The 23,585-nt window shown below is 49.0% G+C and overlaps 1 protein-coding gene across 1 annotated transcript in view; it reads left to right on the top strand.

Annotated features, from left to right (window-relative positions):
* Positions 1 to 23,585, top strand: part of TENT2 (terminal nucleotidyltransferase 2) — a 1,145,598-nt gene that overhangs the window by 1,046,205 nt on the left and 75,808 nt on the right. The window contains exon 13 of the mRNA XM_069627408.1: positions 14,085 to 14,164. Within this exon, the coding sequence (XP_069483509.1) occupies positions 14,085 to 14,164 (80 nt within the window). The remainder of the gene's footprint in view (positions 1 to 14,084; positions 14,165 to 23,585) is intronic.

Raw genomic sequence — 23,585 nt, 5'->3', positions numbered from 1 at the left:
TGGTTGAGGATGGCAAGGATGCCATGTGTGAGGCCGTTCAGTCGGGTTTGGACATGGCAGATTGTGTCAGCCGGTCCATGGCGGCGAGCACTGTAATACGCAGGTTTGCGTGGTTGCGGAAGTCTGGGTTCGCTCCTGATGTGCAGTCCCGGCTCCTCAACATGCCCTTTGACAGTGAACATCTTTTTGGCAGCAAGGCTGACGAGAGCCTTGAGTGGTTGCAGACCTCCAAAGCTGCAGCGAAGTCGTTGGGCGCTGCAGTTCGACAACCTCTGCCTTTTCGTCCTAGGGGACAACAATGGAGGGGAGGTTCCTTTTGCTATTACTCGTTCTTCAGTAAAGCGAGAGGAGCTAGCAGTCAAAGAGGCCACCATAAGAGTGCCAGAAGTGGAAAACAGGGTACTCGAGGTGCCAAGGCCGCTCGGACAGTTGCCTCTTTGCCCTCGGGCAACGCCGCAGCCGCTACCACTCAGTCATGAGGCCAGGTTCCATGGTTCGCCGGTTGGGGGAAGGCTGGCGCAGCATCTTGTAGAGTGGCGCGCCATTACTTCAGATGTGTGGGTTCTGGAGATCATAACCCACGGCTACTGTCTTCCTTTTCGGCAGAGGCCTTGCAGACAATCCTCCTGGGAACCTCTTTGAAGAGTCCGGATCCGCTCCTTGCGCAGGAAATTCAAGCCCTGCTGGAGAAAGGTGCCATAGAACTGGTACCTGTAGCAGAGAGGAACAAGGGATGGTATTTCCCCTTATTTTTTTATTTCGAAGAAAGACGGGGGATTCAGACCCATCATGGACTTGCGCGTTTTGAACAAACTTCTCAGGAAGGACAAGTTCAAGATGGTTACTCTCTCTCAAGTCAGGACTGGTTGGTGTCTCTCGACCTCAAGGACGCTTACCTCCATGTGCCGATCCATCCCAAGCACAAGAAGTACCTGAGGTTCGCGGTTGGCGACTCACACTTTGTTTCGGGTCCTGCCGTTCGGATTGACCTCCACCCCGAGGGTTTTCACCAAGCTCATGGTGGTGGTGGCAGCGCATCTCAGGAAAGGGGGGGATTCACGTCTACCCCTACCTGGACGATTGGTTGATCAGGGGGAGCTCTCCCGAGCAAGTCCTGGATCATCTGTCCGTCACCTGCCACTCCCTTCACAAGCTGGGCTTCTCCCTCAATTTAAAGAAGACCCATTTGACAACACAGCGGCTCCAGTACATCGGAGCAGTGCTCAACACATCCCTGGGGCAGTGTTTTCCTCCCCAGGTGAGAGCTCTTCACATTCAGCAGATGGTGCACAGGTTTCAACTTGCCCAGAATCTCCCAGCGTCCGAGTTCTTGAGACTGCTTGGCCTCATGGCATCCTGCATTCTTCTGGTGCCAGAGGCTCGTCTGCGGATGAGATCTTTGCAGTGGGCTCTCAAGCTCCAGTGGTCTCAGTCCTCCGGCAGGCTGTCGGACCCTGTTCAGGTGCTGCCCTTGGTCGCCCAGGACCTTCTGTGGTGGGCCGTCGAAGGCAATCTGATGAAGTGGGCCCCATTTTGGCTGCCCTGGCCGGAGGTGACAATCATGACGGACGCATCCCTCACGGAATGGGGAGCTCATGCCAATGAGTTGACAGTCAGCGGTCGTTGGTGATGAGATCTTTGCAGTGGGCTCTCAAGCTCCAGTGGTCTCAGTCCTCCGGCAGGCTGTCGGACCCTGTTCAGGTGCTGCCCTTGGTCGCCCAGGACCTTCTGTGGTGGGCCGTCGAAGGCAATCTGATGAAGTGGGCCCCATTTTGGCTGCCCTGGCCGGAGGTGACAATCATGACGGACGCATCCCTCACGGAATGGGGAGCTCATGCCAATGAGTTGACAGTCAGCGGTCGTTGGTGATGATATCTTTGCAGTGGTCTCAGTCCTCCGGCAGGCTGTCGGACCCTGTTCAGGTGCTGCCCTTGGTCGCCCAGGACCTTCTGTGGTGGGCCGTCGAAGGCAATCTGATGAAGTGGGCCCCATTTTGGCTGCCCTGGCCGGAGGTGACAATCGTGACGGACGCATCCCTCACGGAATGGGGAGCTCATGCCAATGAGTTGACAGTCAGCGGTCGTTGGTCTCCGTCGGGGTCCAGACTCCATATCAATCTGTTGGAGCTGAGGGCCGTCAGGCTAGCCCTGAAGGCTTTTCTGCCAACTGTGCGAGTAAAGAGTGTCCTGATTCTAACGGACAACACAGTGGCCATGCACTACCTCAACAAAGGGGGGGGGGGGGCAGGGTCACTTCCTCTGTGCAGGGAGGCGATGCAGCTCGAATTATGGGCCATCCAGCAGGAAGTTTCGATCTCGGCTGTTCATCTGGCCGGAGACGACGACGGACGCTCTGAGCAGGCAGAGCACGATCTCTCACGAGTGGGAGCTGGCTCAGGAGATTCTCCTGGAGATCTTCACCCTTTGGGGGACCCCTCAAGTGGATCTCTTCGCCACCAGTGTCAACCGGAAGTGCAAAAGTTTTTGCTCGCGGGAATTTCCTCCAAAAGGAGCCTTAGGAGACGCGTTCGTGGTGGAGTGGTCATTCCCACTTCTGTACGCGTTTCCTCCAGTCCCCGTCATCCCGCAAGTACTGCAGAGGTTACGGAGGTTCGGTTCCTGGATGATCCTCATTGCTCCGGCGTGGGCCCGCAGGACGTAGTACCCGGACCTTCTCGACTTGTCCATCTGCCCTCCATGTCGTCTTCCCTACCGAGACGATCTGCTCTCATGGGAGGGGGGGGCGGTCAGGTTCTCCATGCAGAGGTCAGATCGCTCAACCTTCACGCTTGGCTTCTGAAAGATTGAGGTATAAGGATTGGGACCTCCCTGAAGACATGATGGAGGTGTTGTTCTCGGCCAGGCTGCCGGCAACAAAGTCTCTGAAACGTTGCCGTTGGAAAAAGTTCTGCGACTGGTGCAGAGTTAAGAATGTGGATCCTTTTGAGTGTGACATTCCCATGGTTCTGTCTTTTTTGCTTTCCTTGGCCCACAGGGGCTTGCAAGTGGGTCCATTAAAGGTTACCTAGCGGCGCTGTCCATATTTAAGCGCTCGTATGACGAATGTTCCTATTTTAAGATTCCTTTTAATTTCCCAGTTTTTGAAAGGGCTCACTAATGTGTTCCCTCCGTCACCTTTTCTGGTGCCCGGTTGGGATTTGAATCTTGTTCTTAAGTTTCTTATGGGTGCTCCGTTTGAGCCTTTGCATTCTTGCCCTTTGAGACTGTTAACTCTGAAAATTGTGTTTTTGGTTGCGGTTACTTCCGCTCGCAGAGTGAGTGAGTTACAGGCACTTTCAGTTAAGCCACTGTGTTTCATAAGGACAGGGTTGTCCTTAGAGTTCGTCCTTCCTTTCTTCCGAAGGTGGTTTCAGAATTTCATTTGAGCCAGAAGGTTGTTCTTCCGGCGTTCTATCCTCCACATCCTGGTAAGGAAGAGGAGAGGCTCCATAGACTTGATCCTAGGAGAGCGTTGAGCTTTTATATTTCGTGCATGTCCCGGGTCAGAGTGGACGATCAACTTTTCATTGGTTACGCTGGAAAGCGTTTGGGACAAGCTGTGACGAAACAGACTTTGTCTCGTTGGATTATTTTAGCTATCTCCGAGTGTTACCGCTTGGTGGGTAAGGACCCTCCGGCTTGCTTGCGGGCCCATTCTACCAGGGGAGTGGCTGCGTCTACTGCCCTGCAGAGGGGTGTTCCTATTTGTCGCATCTGTGATGCAGCCACCTGGGCTTCAGTACATACTTTTGTACGTCACTACTCCCTCGATTCCATCCAAGGGCAGGATCTGACCTTTGGCAAGGCAGTCCTTCATTCCGCATTTTGATTGTGCATGCTAAATTTGTGTTCTAAATTCTTTTCCCACCTCCTTGCTTGGTACTTCTTTGGGAGCCTGTCATAGATATGGAATACGTCGGAGGACCTAATCCCCTCAAAGAACAAGTTCTTCTCCTCCAGCTTGGCTGCAGTGATATACGCGATCCATTTCTGCTCCGCCCCTGCACTGATGAGGGACCTTCTGACCACCGCTTTCATAGCGTCCCAGATCATGTTGATGGGGGAGACATATGTTGAGTTCTCCTTAAAATAGTTTGATATTGTTTCGCCGACTTCTGATGCACGCGTCTGTTAGGGATTCGTTCAGTTTCCAATGTCTCTGAATAGGGTGCTTTTGGCCCGAGAAGACTAGGTTTGCGGACACTGGGGCGTGATCGGATATTATGCATGTGTGTATTTCTGCTTTACTTAGTTATGGATATAGCACCCCGAAGATTAGTACGAGATCAATTCTCGAGAAGCCTTTGTGGGCGCAGGAGTAATGGGTATAGTTCCTTGATGTTCTGTTGAATAGCCTCCAGGCATCGACAGATTGTTTCCCTAAGCAGTTTCGCCAGGGATAGCGCTTGTGCGAGTTCTACGTTAGTGGGCGGCAGGGTTTTGTCCATTTGGGGATTTGGCATAGTATTGAAATCTCCGCCCATGATCAAGTGCCCTTCCTGAAATGATAAAATGGTCGGGATTAATTCTGCGATGAAGTTAGCTTGGGCTGTGTTGGGACCGTAGATTGTGACGATGGTGATGGGGAGTTCCTCAAATAGGCCCTCTAGTAGGAGGAAACGACCATCCGGATCTCTTCTCAGTGATTTTTGACAGTGGGACCCTGTCACTCAACAGTATTGCCACCCCTCTTTTCTTCACCCCAGACGTGGCGAAGTAAGCTTTTTTTAGATCTGCTGAATCTAACCCTATGTTAGTCTTCCTGTAGCAGATGGGTTTCTTGAAGGAGAACAATGTTCCCGACTAATTGTCCCAGCCTATGTTCAATTGACCTGCGCTTCCTTGGTGAGTTCAGGCCTTGAACATTCCAGGAGAAGATTACTACTTTGCTTGTGTCAGCCATCCCTTCTCCTGCGCTAGCCATGATTAGATCTTTGTCCCTGTTGATTCCTGCTTCTTTAAGTGCGGCGCAAGGTTGTTGCGCTGGCATAATTCAAGCAATGGTGTCGATGCAGCATGTTGTGATGTTGGCCGAGAGGGCGGACAATGAACGTCCCGACTCTCAATGCTTTGAGCTTGTTCCTCTATGTCCCTCTCCCACCCCACTGCCCCTATCCCTTCTTGAACTAGTAGGAAAAACCACATCCTACTGCCACTGGGAAAACTGGTGGTGCAAGTGCACTAAAAGGTGGCCAACAGGGCCGCCGAAACAAAATGTGGAGCTCGAACATTGCTCCCACACTGCAACTTTGAGAAGAGGTTCCTCCTGCAGCTGAGCCAGCCCGCCGTGAGTAATTCTGTGAGGGCTATTGGACCCCTCCCCTTTGGCTCCCCACGTCGAGGGAGATAGTGACATGGAGGCCAAGGCGCCTAGGTGCTCCCTCGATGTTGATGTTGGTCAGCCCGGCTTGAAGTTCTTCCTATGGGGACCTCGGGGCCTGCGCCGTCTTCCAGCTTTCGACCAAGCTTCCTCTGATTGCTTTCCGGGGACCACTCGACCCGACTCCTCGGATTCAGATTCCCCCTCTCCTCCTCTGACGGCCATGAATTTATCCACCTCTTTTGGCGATTGGATTTGTTTCTGAGCCCCTTCCCATGTGAATCTGACGGAGGTCGGGAAACCCCAGTGGTATGGGACCTTCCTTTCACGCAGCCATTTCGTGAGCGTAGGCATAGCTTTTCGTTTTTGGAGAGTAGAGTTTGCAAGATCTTGGTAGAGCGAGATTGTGGACCCTTGGAAGGTGATTTGGTGCATTTGCCTCGCCTCCCGCATGGTTTCCTCCTTAAGTCGGTAGATATGAACTCTCACCGGGACATCCGGGGGGAGAGCAGATGACGGTCTAGGCGTTGTTCTATGGACCCTATCCAGTTCCAGCGGCGACTCGTCCGGGAGGGTGATGATGAACCTGAGTAAGTCCGAAACATAATTCTTTAAGTCTGCATCTGGAATTGACGTTGGGATTCCTCACAGTCGGATATTGTTCCTTCGGGACCGATTCTCTGCATCCACCTGCTTTGCTTTTAGGAGGTCGCACCTCGCTTCCAGGGATGAAATCCTATCCCGATCATGCTCGCCCTCAAACCATTGGTCGCAGACCTCGGATTCGAGTTCCGCGTTCGGCTTTCTACCTCCGCCACTCTCTTATCAAGGGAGTTGATCTTTTTCGTCACCTCCTCCGTGCTTTTCTGGATTTCTTTGAGCGCAGATAGCAAGTCTTGAAGGTCGGCTTTAGTGACCATTTGTGACGAGTTGTGGGCTGCAGCTTCGTATGTGCTATTGGTGGCTGGGTCCTCCGATATATCCCCCTTTTTAGTCCTCTCGGTGGATGTGCCCTGGTCTTACGTTTTTCACATTCCGGACCACCTGCGGAATTTCAATGGGTTTTACACAGTAGCTCTGTGGGGCCGGAGGTGGGGATTCAGCTAATTAGGCCTCAGGCTGGGCGAGATCTTGCTACACCGTTGATAGTAGAGGTAGATCAGGGTCCGGGAAGAGCATGCGAGAACTAGCACGGGCCGAAGAGGAGGACAAGGTTGTTGGCGATTTCCCCCCCCAACCCCCCCCCTCCTCCTACCGCCAGACCCCCTGCTGAATGGTGAGTTGGTAATCTCCCTGATGGGTATGGCTGGCAATGGGAGGGTCACTTGGCAGTAGCAAAAGATCCGGGATCCCCTCCGAGGTATATCGTATAAGTGACCCTGCTGATGTCCATAGAGGGGGGGAATTGAGGGCTGGCGTTCACAAAAGGTCTGTGCTCTCTACAAGACACGGCTGGGTCCCCCGCATCCCCAGCTCCTCACCTCGTGTGAATCAAGGATTCCGTGTGTAAAGTACTTCTCCTTTGGGTGGCCGTGGGGGGGAATGCCCACATTTTTTAAATGATCAAGATATCTTTTTAGGAAAGCAGAGCCAGATGGGCCAGGTGAAGACTGGAGTGCTTGCTGACTGCTGCCTGTTGGATACTGGCGGAGGGGATCCGGGCCCAGGAGTACCAGACCTGAGCGGAGAACAGCAGGCAAGGACGTAGTCTGCCGGATCCCTCAGCAGCCCCGATGTGGTCGCTGAATGTCCGAGGGGCTCAAGACGTCGCACCGTCCCAGCGGGGCCTCCGGGCAGTCGATCCTGCAGATGTTGAGATGTGGGGGGCACTGGAGCTGAGCGGGCCGATTACAAGTCTGCTCCGGGGATCCCGCGAGGCCCCGAGGAAGGTACACACTGGCGGGCTGCGGGAAGGAGCCGGCGCTCGCGTTGGGACACACGCTGGAGGAGGGGCTGTGCAGGCAGGTGGAGATAGGAGAGCTTGATGACCCAGGGGAAGACTCTATATTCCAGGGAGCTTCTAGGCTTTCCTGCCGGGCCGTCCTCAGCCCCCAAGCGTTCTTCAAAAAGGGCATGATATGTAACAATCAAATGTACTTTAAAATACTTTTCCAGACTCAGCATAAGCTTTAGTAGAAACTCTTTAGCGATGCTTTTTACACACTTCCTACTGTTGGGAATTAACACAGAATTGTGAATTCTCCCCATCTACCTTGGAGACCGCCAGCTCTTTTGCTTGACTTTGGTACTTTTAATTTTTATCCTGAAGCGAGAGACCTTTTTCCCCACTCTCTCGTGTATTTTGTTTGATTTGAAGCCTGTTTCTTTTGGATTTGGAGTCTGACAAACTCAATAGGCATCATCTTTTTGTATTGTGACACACAGCACCCTCAGTGCAGTGTCAGAGAGAAGTCCTTTGGTTTAAATACCTTCTCTTGGATAAACTGTTTCCAAGAGTAGTAAAGTGAAATTGACTTTGCTTTTCCTCTTTGTAGACCCAGCACACACTATCTTACATAGTGCTGGATGGGTTACTTAGTAACCCCTCCGTCTACCTTCTCAAGTAACGTGTGCGTTACCCTTTCTACAGTTAATGGCTGGTGGCAGTGGTTTACTTTTTCCTACCATTGTGTGTTTTTAGCGCAGGCTGCATTCGCAGCTACAGTATTGCACCAATGGGTGCCCATTTTGTCAAAATAGCCCTGGTCTTTTTTCGCTATTGCTTGTTGGAAAGGTCCTTCTTGAGATTTACTCTGCGCACCAAACCAGGTTTGATCCCTTTTGTTTGTTTTGTCTTTGGTGGGATTCACTGGTGAACCCAGCCTTTGGCTCCAGAGTCTCTGGTAGGGCAGGAAGTAAGGGAGGTTCCCGACACTCCCTGTGCTTAGTCTCCTTGGTTACAGGAATGCATCCAAAGGTGATTGGCCGGCTGGCTGTCCTTGGAGGACAGCCACCCTGCTGTGTGAGTGACAGCTAGGCTGCAAATGAATGGGAGAGACTTGCTTAAAAGGCAAAGTCTTTTGCAAGGAAGGCAATCGACCACTGGATGAAGGAACCGAAGGAGAAACTGGAAGAGAAGCTTCAGTGCTGAAGCTCAATTTCTAATCGACTAGAGAAGCCCTGAAAGGACGACTTCTCCCCTTGGGTTGGTGGGACCAATCAGCCCCAAGACAAACTCGGCTGGAACATCGGACACCCACCCCCCCCCCTTCTGCTGGTTGCTGCTGCAGGAACCGAGTGCCAGGGGACGGGAACACCAGAATCGAGTGCATCGGCTTTAAGCTGGACCTGAGCTCCATGAGGATCCTCCAGACTCCCTTGTAGCAGGACTAACCAAGCCTGAGCCACCTCGAGAGTGCTGGACCCCAGAAGCAAGGAAAGTCTGCAAGGTGTCCAAAAACCGCAGTGGTGCTATTTGCGAGTAGCTGAAACCGCAAAGTGCTGCTGATCTGAATTGTGCCAATTGCTGCTGCCGACCTTCAAACCATAATGCTGGAGTCCCCAGACGTCGCCCCTCTTGTCCCCACTACTGAGGCCCAGGAACAGGATGTGCAGGACTACAGAAGCCAGCTGAAACGCAAGTAAATAAAAAACAAAAAAATTTACCTTTTCTTCAGACTCAAGGTACTGTGTAACTAGGGGTACTTACCTCTTGTTGTGTGTAGCTTGCTTGCTCTCACTGGAGACTTGCATTGGCTGCCTTTTGCAGAGTTGCTTGCAGATTTGCCCTTCACAATCCTCCCAGCTTGTGGCCCAACAGTGATTCTTTTTACAACAAAACTCTCTTTAACATTTTTCAAGACTTTTGTGCTATCTTCACGAAGTGCCTCAGATCCCCTAGTCTTTGCTCAATTGACATTGGCTGTCCTGGCTTCCTGCAGACTCTTCTTACCCTCTGACTTTGTTTAACTTTCCCTCAAAAAGTCATACATAACTTACTTGTATAGCTGGGAAAGGGTTAACCTATATTTCATTGGAGGCTTCTAAAGTGCTTACCTGTTTGAGAAACTTGTTAACCATTGTTTCCTTCCCTACACTTTTCCTTTTTGACATAACTTCAGTATTACCTTTTTAAGTGTGAAAAGTGATATATTAATGTCCACAGTGTCCTAACTATTGAAGTCACCTGAGGCTGTAGGAAGTCTGGGTGTCATCCCAAGAGGGTATCTACTTAACTGAACTTAAGGAGTGCATTTTTGAAGTGTATTTAAGTGTTGCACATTGCTCCCTTCTGAAGAAGGCTTATTTTAAAACGGACTGCTACATTAATCATTATCTTAATCAAGAAACCTTTAGTATGTGTTATTTAAATACATGTCACTGTGAATCTGTTACAACCCTACAGCTCACATTGACCCCTCTTGAGATAAGCCTGGCTGCTCACCCACTCTACCAACTTGTGTAGTGCAGGCCTATAACATAGGTTGGGTTGCCTATTGCCTAGAGGACAAGGCTGGTGTAGTCTCCCACAGGGTTACTACATACAATCTTGCCTAACAACTACACCTGGAGGTGACTTCATTCACAAGGGTAGTAATGGCATTTATATATCACTAGTACACTTTGCAGATTCTGAGGTTGCAGAAAGGAAAGGTTAAAGGAAGGGAACAGGTTCTCAGGGCATGTGAGTATACTTGCATCTTCCAATGAAGTCTAGATAAAACCTTTCCCAGCAATAGCAGTCTAACGCAAGTTATCATCTCTGAGGGACAGAAAATATCAGTCAATGGACTAGAAGAGTCTGCAGGGAGCCAGGATAGCCAAAGTCAATTGGAGCACAGTCTATGGAGCTGAAGCACTTCGTAGTTAATAAGTCTTGCACAATGTTGAGTTTTGTAGGAAGTCACTGTAGGATCACAAGCTATTACACTTGTGGAGGGTAGAGTTGAAATTAACTGTAACAAAAGTAGCCACTGCAAGTCTCAACTGAGAAGAGCAAAGCTAAAGACACTGAGGTAAGTACCCCAAGTCTGAACAGTACCTCTGGTGTGAAGAAGAGTGGTCTAGCTGGATTCTGTCCTGTTGAAGCAGTGCAGATCCTGTGTTCCTGAGCCTCAGTCATGGGGACAAGAGGGAGAACGTCTAGAGGACCCGTGTGGCAGCAATTTGGAGGTTGTCTGCAGCTACGGGCTCTTTTCGGATCAGCGGCACTTTGCGTTTTCAGCGCGTGGTAAACGGCACCACCGCAGATCCTGGCTACCGGTTGGGCTTTCTTCCCTCCTTGAGTCCTGCACTGTGGTGAGGGGACTCGCGCTCTGGTCATCCTGCTTCTGGAGGGTCCTTAGGGGACTCTTGGAGCTTCTGGACGGATTTCAGACGTTGCACTAGACTACGGATTTCTTGACGCCTGGCCCTCGGTACCTGCAGCTGCATAGTGGTACAGCCAGTCTGGGAAGATGGTCCAGTGGAGTTAGTCTCTGGGTTAGTTGGTACCCCTAACCCAAGGGAAGAAGTTCTCCCTCCTGGAGCTTCTCTGTCGAATTGAAAAAGGAGTTTCAGCACAGCAGCGGGGCTTCACCAGGCAGTTAAAAGGTACAGGAGGATGCTGTAAGCTTCGTTCACGGTTTCTTCGGTGGGTGTTTCTCCCAGTGGTCAACTCTGCCTCTAGTCCCAAAACGCTTGCCTTTTAGGCAGGTTTCTCCCATTCATGCACAGCCTAGGCTGTCACTCAAACAGCCGGTTGGCTGTCCCGAAAGGAAAGCCAGCCAATCAAGAGTGGTTGCATTCATGCACGCCTAGTGACAAAGGACAGGAGTTTCGGAACCTCCCTCAATTCCTGCCCTTACAGACACACTGGAGCCAGCGGCGGATTTCAGGACTGAAGCCCACCAAAGGCAAAACTAACAAAGGGCTCAAACCTGGCTTGGCACGCAGAGTAAAACCCAAGAATGACCTCACAAACAAATTGTGAAAAAGACCCGGGTCATTTTGACAATGGTCAACCATGGGTGCTATACTGCAGCTGAGGATTCAGCCTGCGGTAGAAAGGCACAATGGTAGGAACATTAAACCACTGCCACCAGCCATTTAAAGTAGTGAGGGGAACATAAAAATATTTACATGGGTAGGTAGGATAAGGGGCTTCTTAGTAACCCGCCAGTACTACACATAAGATGGGGTGTGCTTGTTACAGAGAATTTGCGGAAATTTGCTAATTCCCCTCTACCTTAGAGACCCCCAGCAACTTTTGCTGGATTTTGAGGACTTTCATTTTTAACCTGCAAGAGAGTTGGACCCTTTTTTCCCACTCTCTCACGTATTTTTGTTATGAATTGAACAATGTTTCTTTTGGTTGTGTAGTCTGACAAACTCCATAGGAATACTCTTTTACATAGCACCTTCTGTGCATTGGCACAGGGAAGTCTTTCAGACTTGAAAACTACTGTTTCCAAAACCAGTGAAGTGAAATTGGCTTTACTTTTGTAACTTTCTAGACCCAGCTCACACTATCTTACAATAGGGTGCTGGAGGGGTTACTTAGTTTCCCCTTTGTCTAGTTTCTCATGTAACATTTTTATGTTAACCTTTCCTCAATGAATGGCTGGTGGCAGTGGTTTACTTTGAACTACCCTGGTGTGCTTTTACCGCGGGCTGCGTTTGCAGCCGCAGTAAAGCACACAAGGGTGCAATTTTTGTCAAAATGGCCCTGGTCGTCTTTTTGTGCCATTTCTTTGTGGGAAGGTCCTTCTTGAGATTTACTCTGCGTGCCAAACCAGGTTTGGTCCCTTTGTTCCTACGCCTTTGGCAGGCTTCAGGACTGAAGATCGCCTCTGGCGCCCGAGTGTCTGGGGTGGGCAGGAAGTGAGGGAGGTGCCCGAAACTCCCTGTGCTTAGTCTCCTAGGAGACCAAAATGCACTCTGGCGTGATTGGCTGGCTGACTGTCCGGCAAGGACAGCCACCCTGCTGGGTGAGTGGCAGCTAGGCTGTAATGAATCGGAGGAAACTGGATAAAAGGAGAGTCTCTTAGTTTGGAATGCAGAGTCGACCACTGGAACGAAAAGAACCAAAGACGAGCAGGAAGAGGACGGCTGCTGCAACTCCTGGACCGTTGGTTTGCCTGGTGAAGCCCTTCTGCGGTTCCGAATCGCCAAGTTCATCTCGACAAAGAAGCCCTTCAAGGACTACTTCTCCCTTTTAGTTGGTGGCACTAATCAACTCGAACCTTAAGCCACTGGGATACCATTCTCGGAGCTTGTTGTATTTTCCTCAGAGTGCTGCAGGAAACCGAATAACCAGGGAGAGGGACACCAGTTGGTGTGCTTGTCTACAGCTACCAGTATTGAAGATTTGCCTTTGCCAGCTTTGTGACCAGTGCAGAAGTCCCCCGACGTCCTCCCTCTTGTCCCCACGACTGAGGCTCAGGAACAGCGAGATCTGCCAGGAACAGAAGTCTTCAGCTGCATCTTTTTCTTCATTATAAGGTACTGTAAAAACCCGACCGAGAGAACTTGCCTCTCACTGCGAAAGTGCTTGAAACGCTGTCAACTTGCATGCCTAGTCATCTTGTCACCCAACATATGAATCTTTCTTTTACGAACAACTTCTGAGAACTTTGGCAAAAACTTTTCCGTTTAAGTACCAGAACTGCCTAGCCTATCCTATACAAGACATTAGCCCATTGACTTTGGCCTAACCTATTGCATTGAATTGACTCCTCTAGCAAACTCAAACTATGTGCACTGTCGAAGAGTAAATGTAATATTCTTTTTAACCTATGCCCTGTTGCTCCTACTTCAAAAACTCTGCCATTTTGCTCCTCCTTCAAAGTAGTTTAAATGCCTCAGAACCTGATGTGAAGGACTGAAGTATATTTTTGTGTGATATAGATTGCCTCTGTCTAGTGAATGTTTTATAACTGACTGTGAAATAAATTAATAAGTGTTTTACCAAGAAACCTTGTGTGTAAGAGTCTATTTGAGTACTTGTAATTATAGCCCTCTGTGTAACATCCTTATAGTTCACATTCCCCTCATGAGATAAGCCTGGCTGCTCAGCAACGCTACCACACAACTGTGTAGTACAGACTTATACCAAAGGTTGGTTTTGCTTACACCTGTAGTCCTAGTTGTGTGTAGTGGTCCCAAAGGGTACTGCATACAAACTTTGCCTAACACATGTGAATCCATGCCAGACCGCATGCTGGCGAAGGTGTAAGTTACTTACCTGTAACTATTGTTGTTCAGCATGTTTCTGTCATGGATCCACATGCAAAAACCCTCCCTCCTTCCCCCCTGTGGCTCTTCTTGGTTCATACTGCCACTTTACGTACTTACTAAATCTGAAGATTGCCACCAGGGGTGGGGCTTAGGGAGCGGACTGTCATTGGATGGGGCAGTATGTCCCAGAGGACAGGGATTGGTTTAGCGGAGAAATACAGTTTTTAAGTGAATCCATTTTTTTTTTCTTTTACCGAGGATTCCCAGCCTGTCGACTGGGAATATTCATGAGCATGTGAATCCATGACAGAACCATGCTGGAGAACAATAGATACAGGTAAGTAAGTTAAACCTTCTGGGCATATCTACAGAAAAGTCGATAAACCAGTCAGGAAAGAGCAAAATCTTCAGGGGCTCTATATACTATACATTGATATCTGCACCGGTGAAATTCAGACTCATTGCAATGACCAGCTTTATCATCCTCAATGTCCTTTGCTTTTGCTCTCTACCTATTTCTGCATTTAATTTTGCATTTAAGCATATTTTTTTGTAGGGTTGTTATGTTACTTTAATTAATTTAACACTTGTTAATACGTTTGTTTCAGAGCCATTTGATGGATCAAATACAGCCAGAGCTGTACACGAAAAGCAAAAGTTTGTAATTATCCAAGATGCGTTTCTCAAGGTAAAGGTGTAACTATTTAACGCATAATTATTTTTCCAAAGTATGAAATTGACCTTGTTGCAGTCTTTTAAAGGCATCAATTATAGGATGATATTCTTAGTTAGCTGGTAACGTGTATTGATAATATTGGCACTTGAAATGTCCCTTCCTTTTTTTGGTCCACTTTAGGAGTGGGGTGGAGACATGGCACAATTCTGTTCAGCTGCTTTCATGAAATGAAAAGGATAAGCAGGAAGACATTTTTTATTTCAATGTACTACAGGCATAGTTTAGATTGACTCTTTTAGGCAAAGCCAAACTTAAATGTGGTGTGTAAGAACAGACATTTTATCCTAAACATCTGGCGCGAGGTTCTGAGTGTTTATTTGTTCTGGCCTTGTTTACTAACCTTTTCCGTGATGGGCCCTTATCTGAGGCTTTAATAGGGTTCTCTGTGGTACTTTACTTTCCTGTCCACCCAGCTTATTTAATGAGCTGCACTTGTTGGTAGCCTTTTGTTTAAAGTGTGTCCCCTCCACTTATGCGAGAGAAGAATTTGTTTATTCAAATAAAAATCATCAAACAATACCTAATAAAACCAGATAAAAGGTAGGAAAAATAAATATGGTACGGTCGAAAAGATGACAATTCTTCAGCATCAAAATCTGGAAGCGTCCCGTAGGAACGGCTCAAGACAAACTATAATCAGTTGTCGTGTACATTATATGCAACTCTATAGTCCATATTTAGATTTTTCAACACTGGTACTATAGATCTTTGTTGCTCTTTTATATGATGAACACAAAATATGACATGTACACTATTTCTGCGTGAAATTCCATCGCAATCGCAGATAGGATTATGTTCAATTACCGTTTTGCCACCAGTATTATGTGGTGAGACTTGATCAAAGCAAACCCTTGTGATGAGCTATATATTTCTGGAATTGTTTAATCACATTTAGGCACAATTTGTCAAGTGGTTGAAAAACCAGCTTCCTCAGATATCCATTACTGAAACATTTTCAACAGGGGCGTAGTACGACTCTATCGTCGCCTCGTCTTGCCTCTACCGCGCCACTCGTCAGTTTCGGACGTGACATCGTCCGTCTCTTATATATAGATTTCTGAGGCTTGTGGAATCTGCTTAGATCACATGCTGTGCATAGGCCGACATCTAGTGGAAGCTGCCGAGTATTAGTTTGTTTTTCGAAACTAGAAAAGGGGCGTCGAACTAGGGCGTGCCAGTAATACTATCCCTAGTGTGACGTCCACTGTACCCATGATCCCTCATGCGTGTAGGACCCTCAGATTGTTTTTTTCCGCCATACTTGTCGGAAGCATATAGCGGAGTTCCCTTGGCTTTAGCCATTTATAAATATGATTACAAAATTTCCCAGTTTTCTCCAACTCTACGCCGAAGATCGACATCGGTGAATCGAGACTGAGGAAATCAGCCGTCGAGACTACACAACGGACTTTGGGCCTCGGAAGGCCTCTAGCCTCGGCCCTGTGCAAGTAGGGAGAGTGGGGGGTGGTCACAAACACACACACACTCGTTTTCTACATATACCCGCCCGCTGCCAATTAGTAACATATGGAGAGTACTCCTTTTTAAATTCTGCCCAAAGTGTAACCAGAGGTTTCCCTGGGTAGACGAACACAATACGTGAAACTTGTTTCTCCCACAAGATCATCCCGAGGCTAATTGTAGAGCTTGTAAGCTCTTCAAGGCCAAAACACTCAAGGACCGCTCGATGAAGCGCTGGGCCCACTACGCCAGGCAGCTAGAGGCCATGGACACCGTGGTTTCCTTCAGCGATGGCAGCGACGCTGCCTTATCGGACGGCGAGGGCACAGGGGTGACTTCAGGCACCCACGCGCTAGCCCCCGACCTCGGAGGACTGACCGGCGGTTCAGTTATGGGGACAACACCTGGCGGCAAGAGCGCAACACACACCTCTTCCACCAAACACATCAGCCCAGGCCGAGATTCGACACGTATGTCGAGCGATCGGCAAAAGAAGGCATCAAGAGAGCAGTCCGCTGATTCGGTGTCCTCTGGGCGTTCTAGGGCACGTTCGCCTCACGACACACAACAACCATCCACGGTTGCAAAAGCTGCCACATTACCAAAAGTCAATGAGGCCGGTCGTCAGAAGACTAATCCGACCTCTTCTCCCAAGTAGCACGTTCGACGTCTACTTCAGTAGCACGTTCAACGTCTGCTTCCGGGATTCAACGCCCCTCTTCCAAGACTCCCAAATTTCGTGCCAACACCTCCGAATCTCGACGCCAGGCGTCGAAACATTCAGAAAACCCTTAGGGTTAAGGAAAACATTCCTCTAGTCATGGGAGGTGGGGGAAAAACAACATTAAAAAAACTCAGAACATCAGGTTCAGAAGGAAAAACAAAAGGAAAAATCTAAGGTCCCTAACTCTGTCACCAAGGAAAAGGTTGTTCCTCCCACTCCTCAGGATATGGGCATGGTTGAGGAACCACAACAAGAGAGGGTTATCCCCAGTTCTAAGCAATGGAACTTGGAGGACATTGATAGGGTGATGAGGAGGATGTCCTTTTTTGTAGACTTCTACGAAAAGGACACTAATTCCATAGCTATCAAAATACACCAGCTACCTCTGCCATTTCGGGATCCAAAGACCCTCAACCCCTTACTAAGAGGCTCCGTTCTGAGACTCCATTTCAGGTTTTGATTTCAGACCCTTCAATAATTCAGCCTTATCAGCCATATGGTGAGGAGTCAGAAATACAGATGCTGGAAGACCAGACAGGGGTTGATTACTATGGGGATGCTGAGGACCAGGAAGAGGAAGATGAGGCGGAAGCCTACAGTTTTGACTCCCCTATTCTGAAGGATCCCCCAGTGAATGACTCACCGGTTGATAATCAACCTTTACTCAATGAGGTACTAGCTAAAGCTGCAGCCCATTTTCAAATGGACACAAAAGGTGTCCAAGAAGATAGATTTTGCAGAAGAAATCCTAGGGGTCAGGAAATCCATTGCCCAAGCTATCCCCATATTAAAATCAATCCAGCACAGAATTGATCCTTCTCTAGTAACCCCTAATCTTACTCGGACAGTTAATCCACGAGTAATATATTTATTTCGGGCCGCTCCCTCCGATCCCTTATACATAAGGGGTCAGTTAAAACCTGACTCATTGGTAGTAACAACCACCAGAAAGAGGGCAGGCACACCACTAGCTTCTTCAGAAGCACCCCCTGACAAAGAGAGCAAGAAAATATATGCTCTGGGGAGGAAGGTGGCATCCACGTCAGCAGATCAGGCACATATTGCCAACACCACCACTCTGTTAGCAAGCTACAATTGCCACCAATGGGAACAAGTAGCTGCCCTAATAGCCTCTGGCCCTGAACCACTAAAGGGCCAGTTGCCCCAAATTGCATCAGACGGAAGATCTGTGTCTGGATGCAGCATATAATGCAGGGATATTAATAGCAGAAGGCACAGTAATAAAACCCTATGCTTGGCTAAGACAGTCCGGGTTCAAGCCAGAGACTCGCGCCACCCTCATAGACATGCCGGTAGAGCCTATCGTCCTATTTGGGAAAGTAGTGGAGGAGGCACATAAGACGGCTAAGGACGAATACGAGACCTTAAAATCCTTCGGCCAACTGACAAATGAGCCCTCAGGTCAAAGGGGAAATAACCATTTTCGTCGCTTTCGCAGCCAAAGCTCCTAGAGGGGTTCTAACTACCATCAAAATCAAGAAACCTCATGGTGCAGCAATCAATCCCAGGCTACTCAGGGTTTCACCAAAGGTCAGCGCAGGGACCGCAGTAGGGGTAGAGGTGGTACACCACCCAATAAACAGTGACGTGCCACTCTGGGTCCCTTCCCATGCATCCCCAGTAGGGGGTTGCATTTCCACCTTCACTCACGCATGGGAAGGGATCACTTCGGACAGATGGGTGCTGTCCACAGTATCCGGAGGATACTGTATAGAGCTACTAGAACGCCCCCGCAACCATCCTCCAAGACAGAAAGTACACTCTTTGGAGCACCAAAGAATCCTCCTCGAGGAGATCGCCATTCTTCTTGCAAAGGACGCAATAGAACTCGTCCAGGGCAACCAGGTAAACAAGGGTATTTATTCAACCTACTTCCTTGTGCCAAAAAAAATCTAACGATGCACCCAGTATTAGACTTGCGCCCTGCAAACAAATATGTCAAGCCACAAAAATTCTGCATGACTACACTCCAGGAGGTAATCCCTCTACTAAAAAAGGGGATTACATGGCAACATTGGTTATGAAAGATGCCTATTTTCATATTTCCATCTTCCCAGCGCACAGATTCTTGCGTTTCAAGATAGACCGCCAGCACTACCAGTTCAAGGTGCTGCCCTTCGGAATAGCCTCGGCTCCAAGGGTAGTCACCAAGGTACTGGCGGCGGTGGTGGTGGTGCACCTACGCAGGGAGGCAATCCCGGTGTACCCTTACCTGGACGACTGGCTCATCACATGGGAAACCCCCATAATTTGCAGATTGAACATTCAAAGAACAATCGACCTCTTCCAATTGGGCTTCTCAATCAGCGAGACAAAATCAAGCCTGGTGCCAAGCACCTCATAACAGTTCCTAGGAAATGTCCTAAACACCCAAGAGGGGTTGGCCTTTCCATCAGAGGAAAGAATTCGAAATCTGTTGCAAATTCCTTAATATCAGTCCGGTCGCCAAATTGAGGGTAAGCAAAGCGATGTGTTTTCTAGGCATGATGGTATCTTTCATTTACCTGGTTCCCCACGCGTGCCTGCAAACCATGCAGGAATGGTTGGCAAAACAGTGGTCTCAAGCAAGTGGTCAGTGGGACGATCTAGTGGTCGTTTCAACACTAGTACAAAGTCTTTGCTGGTGGACAAGAGAGAATCTTACAAAGGGGAAACCCTTTTGCGATCCAGAGATACAAGCTGTTGTTACAACAGACGCCTCCCTGGCAGGGTGGGGAGCTCACTATCTTCACTACACATCTCAGGGACTCTGGTCTCACACAGTGGCTCAGAACCATATCAGTCTGCTAGAACTTGTCGCAGTCTTCAGAGCGCTTCAAGCATTCGAACCCCTCTTATCCAACCTGTCGGTGCAAATCCTAACAGACAGCAAGACGGCGATGTATGACTTAAACAAGGGGGCACTTGTTCGCCAAATCTGTCGAAGCTTGCCCAGGAAATCTGGAAATGGGCACTCGGACGGAAGATTTACCTGTCATCCCAACATGTTCCAGTGGATCTCAATTCACTAGCGGACGCTCTGAGCAGAGATCCCCTCCCAGAGGAACACGAATGGCGACTACACGAAGAAGTCATAGAAGATCTCTTCTCTCAGTGGGGTTTCTCCACTATAGAACTATTCGCCACAGGCGAAAACAGACAATGCCCAGACTTCGCATCCAGGTTCCCCCAGCCAGGCTCCAAGGGGAACGCTCTATGGATGAATTGGTCAGGGATGTTTGCCTACGCTTTTCCACCAACACCTCTGATGAAGGTGGTCAACAAGATACACAGGGAATCGATAACGCTCATCCTAGTTGCTCCTAGGTGGGCGTGGAAACCAGGGTTGTCACGCCCAAACTGTGCAAACTGGCGGTGTGCGACCCCTTCAGACTCCCGTGCTGGTACAACCTACTCTCCCAGCATGAAGGACAAACAGTCCATCCTCAACCCAACTCGATGAACTTGGCAGCATGGCTCCTGAAGTCAGAGTTCGGCCATCTCAATTTACCCCAGAGATGTATGGATATCTTAAGAGTCAAGAAAACCTAACACACGGCACTGTTACTTTGATAAGTGGAAAAGAGTTGTTATTTGGTGCCAGAATAAACTTATCAACCCAATTGATGGTACTCCTTCCAATATTGTCAACTATATGCTCCATCAGCTGGATGCAGGGTTAGTATTTAATTCACTCAAGGTACACCTGGTGGCGCTGTCAGCCTACACCACCTCCCATAACAAGGTGTCATGGTGGAAAGTGCCAGTCGTCAAGGCCTTTATGGAAGGGGTAAAGAGACTCCACCCTCCAATTTCTAACCCACCACCAGGTTGGGACCTTAATGTGGTGCTTGCTAAACTCATGGGACCTCCCTTTGAATCCATGCATGAAGCTAGTCTCAAACACCTGACTTATAAAACTGCCTTCTTAGTAGCCATTACATCCATAAGAAGGGTCAGTGAAATTCAAGCTCTGTCAGAGCAGGATCCTTTCTTTACTGTTCATAAGGATAAACTGGTTTTACGTACTCATCCTAGGTTTTCACCAAAGTTCATTTCAAAATTCCATGTTAACCAGTCCATTGAGCTACCGGCCTTCTTCCAAGAACCCAAAAGCTCTGCTGAGGTGAAACTCCACACACTAGATGTGAGGAGAGCGGTCCTCTACTACGTAGACAAGACCAGATCGCTAAGAAAGACAGATCATCCGTTCGTCTCTGTAACTCTAGGCAGGGGAGATTGCGTCTCTAAAGGTGCCATCTCTAAATGGATAGTCGGATGTATCAAACTGTGCTACTCCCTTTCAGATAAAACACTGCCTATTACGCCAAGGGCCCACTCTACAAGAGGTACTGGGCCACTCTGGCCTTCATTGCAAATGTACCCCTTGACGCCATTTGCAAAGCAGCTACATGGAGCTCTATTCACACCTTTACTCGGCACTACTGCATTGACACACATTCCAAGACGCATACTCAAGTGGGACAAGCGGTTCGAAGACATTTGTTCGCTCATGACTCTTCTCACATCCCACCTCCTCCTTCTAACACTGCTCGCTAATCTATGCACAGCATGTGATCTAAGCAGATTCCACAAGCCTCAGAAGGGATACATTACTCACCGTAATCGTATTTCTGATGCTTGTATCTGCTTAGATTCACATGCACCCGCCCTTCCTCTCCTCTGAGAGAAGGTGCATAGATGCTTGTAGTCTTATCTATCTTATCTGCTTGGATACTCTGTACTCGCGCTACTCCTCATGCTACCTCATGTCAGAAAAAATACAATCTGAGGGTCCTACATGTGTGAGGGATCAGGGGTACAGTGGACTTCACACTAGGGATAGGATTACTGGCACACCCTAGTTCGATGCCCCTTTTCTAGTTTCGAAAAACAAACTGCAATACTCTGCAGCTTCCACTAGATGTCGGCGTATGCACAGCATGTGATCTAATCAGATACAAGCATCAGAAATACGATTACGGTGAATAATGTATTATATATATGCCCCTGTACCTCAGTTCCTTTTTTCCGCACGCTGCTACTCTCAACATTCTCATCAGAGTACATTTTCGATTCAACAAATGATCTACATTCTATCGACTCATCGATATGTATCTGCTCTTAAGTCATCCGAGTTCAAGACTGCAACTCCCAAGAAGTCGATAACCGACTTGCATGGCCTCTGCGGGGTTCCATGTAATGTCCCTGCAAAAATGTCCCCCGACAAAGTTGCTCTTTTTTAGAGATTTATTACATACAAGGAGTGCAGGGGACATACCCGCAACCCATCCCCATACATAATGTCACCATATAGGTCGTCAATGGCTTTTCCCTGCAACATTATGTATGGGGAGATTACCAGATGCCCTCTGTGTGTGGTGTCTCGATAAAGATCACGATGTCGAAGGGTGCGGGGAGTGCCAACAAATGAATCCCAAATCTCTGGGGTAGCAATTGGCTAAATTAGCACTCTGGACGGCCTCTTTCGAAGTCCCCAGCTCGTTTGACCGTCGGGGGCATCTGGACAAGAGACCCACGCCCGAAAAAGCGCACAGGTGTCGTAAAAAGAGGAGCCATTCATCCCCCTCGTCCCATAAGAAAGAGGTGCCATCGATGAAGGCACTATTGATTCGTCAGAGAAATGCAGTAAAATATGCCTGAATCCGTGCATTGAACGAAGAATGGGAGGCATTTAAGGAGCAAATGTTCCAAATGTTTGACGGCCGCAGCAGATATGGCTCCCGTCTCAAAGCTGCAGGCTCCCATGGCACCACTTGCGCCCAGAGATTCCGGCGCCAAGGTAGCCAGAGCTGGTGCTATGCCCTTGTACACAACCACGAACACTGGCAAACCGCCCATAGCACTGAAGGGCCTGGAGTTACTGCACTGTTGGGCCTGGTGGGAGCAACGTCATCAGTGCTGACAGCTGATCGTTCCTTTATCCCCTACTCACGTTAGACATTCTTCAACACAGTGAGGTTGATTTTTGATGATGGGGCCCAAGTGCCTTTTGGCCCAAAGCCTATGGACGGAATGTCAGGAGGAGATTGCTTTTTTACCGACCAGGTGGATTTGATTGCCCTGGCTGATGGGCTTCACAGGGCAAGTGATTAGATATATCTCCTGATCTTGAAATCCAGCAAGCTGCCCCTCACAATCACCCTAATGCGCAGAACTGAAGGACTGTGGCGCTAGTGATTGAGGCCTTGCGTCTGGGCATTCCAGCAATGCCCACGTCGGCCTATGACCTCGGACTTTCCTGATAAGGATCCACAGAGAGGGCATTGCCTTATAATGCGCCCATTTCAGACCCCCTTACTTCACTCCATCTGTGGACACAGAGCTTACAAAATAGTACAGGCCAGCTATGGGGGTTAGGGGTTAGCCCTTCCTGTCTTCCCATGCCAGAAGGCCCAGTAGTGCAAGCCGCTACAGTAAGCTCCAGACTAGCCACGTCCACCTCTAACCTGCCTACAGATAGGGAATCAAAGACCGATGCCTTAGCTTAAAAAGATCTTCGCCTCTGGCGGCATGGCCTTGAAAGCAGTCAGTCCATCATGTGAATTTCGCTAAGCACTTCCACTGGCTGTGGAGGCTCATAGCGGAAGCAGCAGAGCACATCTCGGCTGGTGATATGTGGAATGGGTTTCTGTGGATCGTTGACAACGGAAAAGAGGTGGCATGCCTAGCACTGCAGTCGGGCCTGGACACTGCAGATTGCGTTGGACGTGTAATGGGGTCGTGCACTGTGCTGTAGAGGTCGGCCTACCATCACAACTTGAGGTCCTCGACGAATGGCAAGGGCAAGCTGTTGAACATAGCTTTCGACGGTGTGCAGAAGTTTGTCCTGAAGGCATATGAATCTTTGGAGAAATTCATGAATTCTAAGCTAGCTGCCAAGTCACTGGGCCTAGCTGTGCAGCAGCAACCTGCAAAGGTATTTCTTTTCGGCTTCTCTTCTAGAGGAAGGGGGCTACATTCGGTTTGGAAAGAGGGCACAGCTCACCCAAGCCTGTGAAGGACAGAGGAGATTCTCGTGTCCCAGGTGGGGCAGAGGAGCCCGCAGACAGCAGCAGCTGCGCAGGGACCTCTGTGCCCACTAAGCCGCTTTGAGTTCCTCTCACATTTCCCTGGCAGTGGAAGGAGGATAACCTCCGACACCTGGGCAAATTTGGGGGTGGAGGG

This window comes from Ambystoma mexicanum, chromosome 6p, assembly GCF_040938575.1.
Source record: "Ambystoma mexicanum isolate Mex_15411 chromosome 6p, UKY_AmexF1_1, whole genome shotgun sequence".
Classification (NCBI taxonomy): domain Eukaryota; kingdom Metazoa; phylum Chordata; class Amphibia; order Caudata; family Ambystomatidae; genus Ambystoma; species Ambystoma mexicanum.
The sequence above is the reverse complement of the archived record's forward strand: the minus strand, read 5'-3'. Positions and strand labels throughout refer to the sequence as shown.